This window comes from Apaloderma vittatum, unplaced genomic scaffold (assembly GCF_000703405.1).
Source record: "Apaloderma vittatum isolate BGI_N311 unplaced genomic scaffold, ASM70340v1 scaffold24682, whole genome shotgun sequence".
Lineage (NCBI taxonomy): Eukaryota > Metazoa > Chordata > Aves > Trogoniformes > Trogonidae > Apaloderma > Apaloderma vittatum.
Genome location: NW_009702310.1, coordinates 19,766 through 21,448, shown reverse-complemented (window position 1 = coordinate 21,448; position 1,683 = coordinate 19,766). Strand labels below are relative to the sequence as shown.

The 1,683-nt window shown below is 55.7% G+C and overlaps 1 protein-coding gene across 1 annotated transcript in view; it reads left to right on the top strand.

Annotated features, from left to right (window-relative positions):
* Positions 1-2: 2 nt before the first annotated feature.
* LOC104281505 (alpha-1-acid glycoprotein 1-like) overlaps positions 3-1,683 on the top strand; it is a 3,709-nt gene continuing 2,028 nt past the window's right edge. Inside the window, exons 1-4 of the mRNA XM_009864229.1 lie at positions 3-104; positions 511-653; positions 1,251-1,324; positions 1,472-1,503. Of these exons, the coding sequence (XP_009862531.1) occupies positions 3-104; positions 511-653; positions 1,251-1,324; positions 1,472-1,503 (351 nt within the window). The remainder of the gene's footprint in view (positions 105-510; positions 654-1,250; positions 1,325-1,471; positions 1,504-1,683) is intronic.

Genomic DNA, 1,683 nt, shown 5'->3' with positions numbered 1-1,683 from the left:
CCATGGCCGGGGTCGCCGCCATCCTTGGCCTCGCGGTGCTGCTGCCTGTCGCCACCACCTTCCCCTGTGGAGCCCCGCACTCAGACAACACCACAACGTCAAAGGTAGGAAAGACCCCAGCCCCGTGGGGCTGCCCCACTCCTACACTGAGTTTGTGGGTGCTCTGCTAAGCCTCACCATCCCCTGGGAAAAGGGAAAACTTCCCTTGCTGTGTCCCACCCCTCCCCCCAGCACATCTGCGGAGGTGCCCTCTGTAAAACATCTGCATCAAGCAGGAAATGCTCCTTTTCCAAAAGACCTCATATTAACCAGAACTCAGAACGAGAGGGCTGACTGGATATTTTTTGGTGCAAATCCCCCCTGGCAGCTCAGGGTTGTCCCAGTCCTGCCCTCTCCCCCTGCCATCTCTTCGGGTGTTTGCACAGGTTTCATTTTCTTCCTGAAATCCCTTCCCCAGAGCTCTCGCTGCAAACCTGAAAGCTCTAACTCCCTGCCCCTCTCTCCCCACAGCTGCTGGGGATGTGGCTGTACGTGGCCGGGGCTGCCCAGTTTCCCCAGCACATCCTGGAGATGCTGCTCATCGACCACGGCCACCTCGACGTGGAGCCCCATGCCAGCGAGCAGGAGGTGCTGGTCACCCAGCGCATGGCCCTGTAAGGTGCAGCCCGCGGGTCTCTGCCCCAACCCACCCCAGCACAAGATCTGAGCACACTTTCAGACCGGTTTCTCTCGAGGAGAGAGTCTCTCCTGGCTGCTCCCTGCATCTTCGCCCATCCCTTCTCTTCCTCACCTCTTCTTCCGTTTAGTTATTTCAACAGTTCCCAGGTTTAGGCAGATTTTGCAGGGTGCAGAGGTCCTACAGGCATGGATGCTGCAGGATGCAGGCAAGAAGACTTCTCCAGAGGTCCCTGTGCTGTGGCTGGTACCTCTACAAGGCACCAAAAGCTGTTTCCCACAGGGTCAGGCTTTAAGGGGATGAATTGTTCTGTGCCGACACAGTCAGCGCTTTGCAGGTTCAGTTATTTTGGGGTGGAAAACATCCTACCACCAAAGATCGAGGCTGAGACCACAAGCTGCAGTAGAAGTCAGACAAAGGCACGGGAGAAATGGCTTAATTTTAACAGTGAGAGCAATTAACCCCACAGAGGAGCTGGCACGTGCCCCATGCACTGCGAGGGCCGAGTCCGGGGCTTTGGGGGTCCTTTCAAGCCCAGAGCGTCACCCCAACTCCTCTCTTTGTCTTTCTCCAGGGGGGACCAATGTCTCACCAACAATTCAACTTACTTCGAAATCGTTGCCGGTAACACCACGCTGGTGAAGGACGGTGAGCAGCACCGGCGGGGTTATCACCCACCCCGTTTTTTGGACAGGCTAAGACATACAAAGGGCCCGTGTCTATATCTCACATCATCTGATGTATTTTATTCCCCAGTCACTTTGTTTGTTTGAAGCCTCAGTGGTCTCCAAACAGCTCCCAAGGGCTGGGGCACCCCAGCTCCTGGGGTACCCTGGGGTTTGTGGCCCCACCATCGAGCACCAAACCCTCCCATGCTGGGAGCAAACCTGTTCCAATCCCTATAGGAGAAGACCACCTCACATTTAAAATTAATGACTTGGGGAAAGGAGATGGATGATCGCTGCCGCAGCACTAAAAATCTGAATATTGTGGCTGGTTCCCAACCC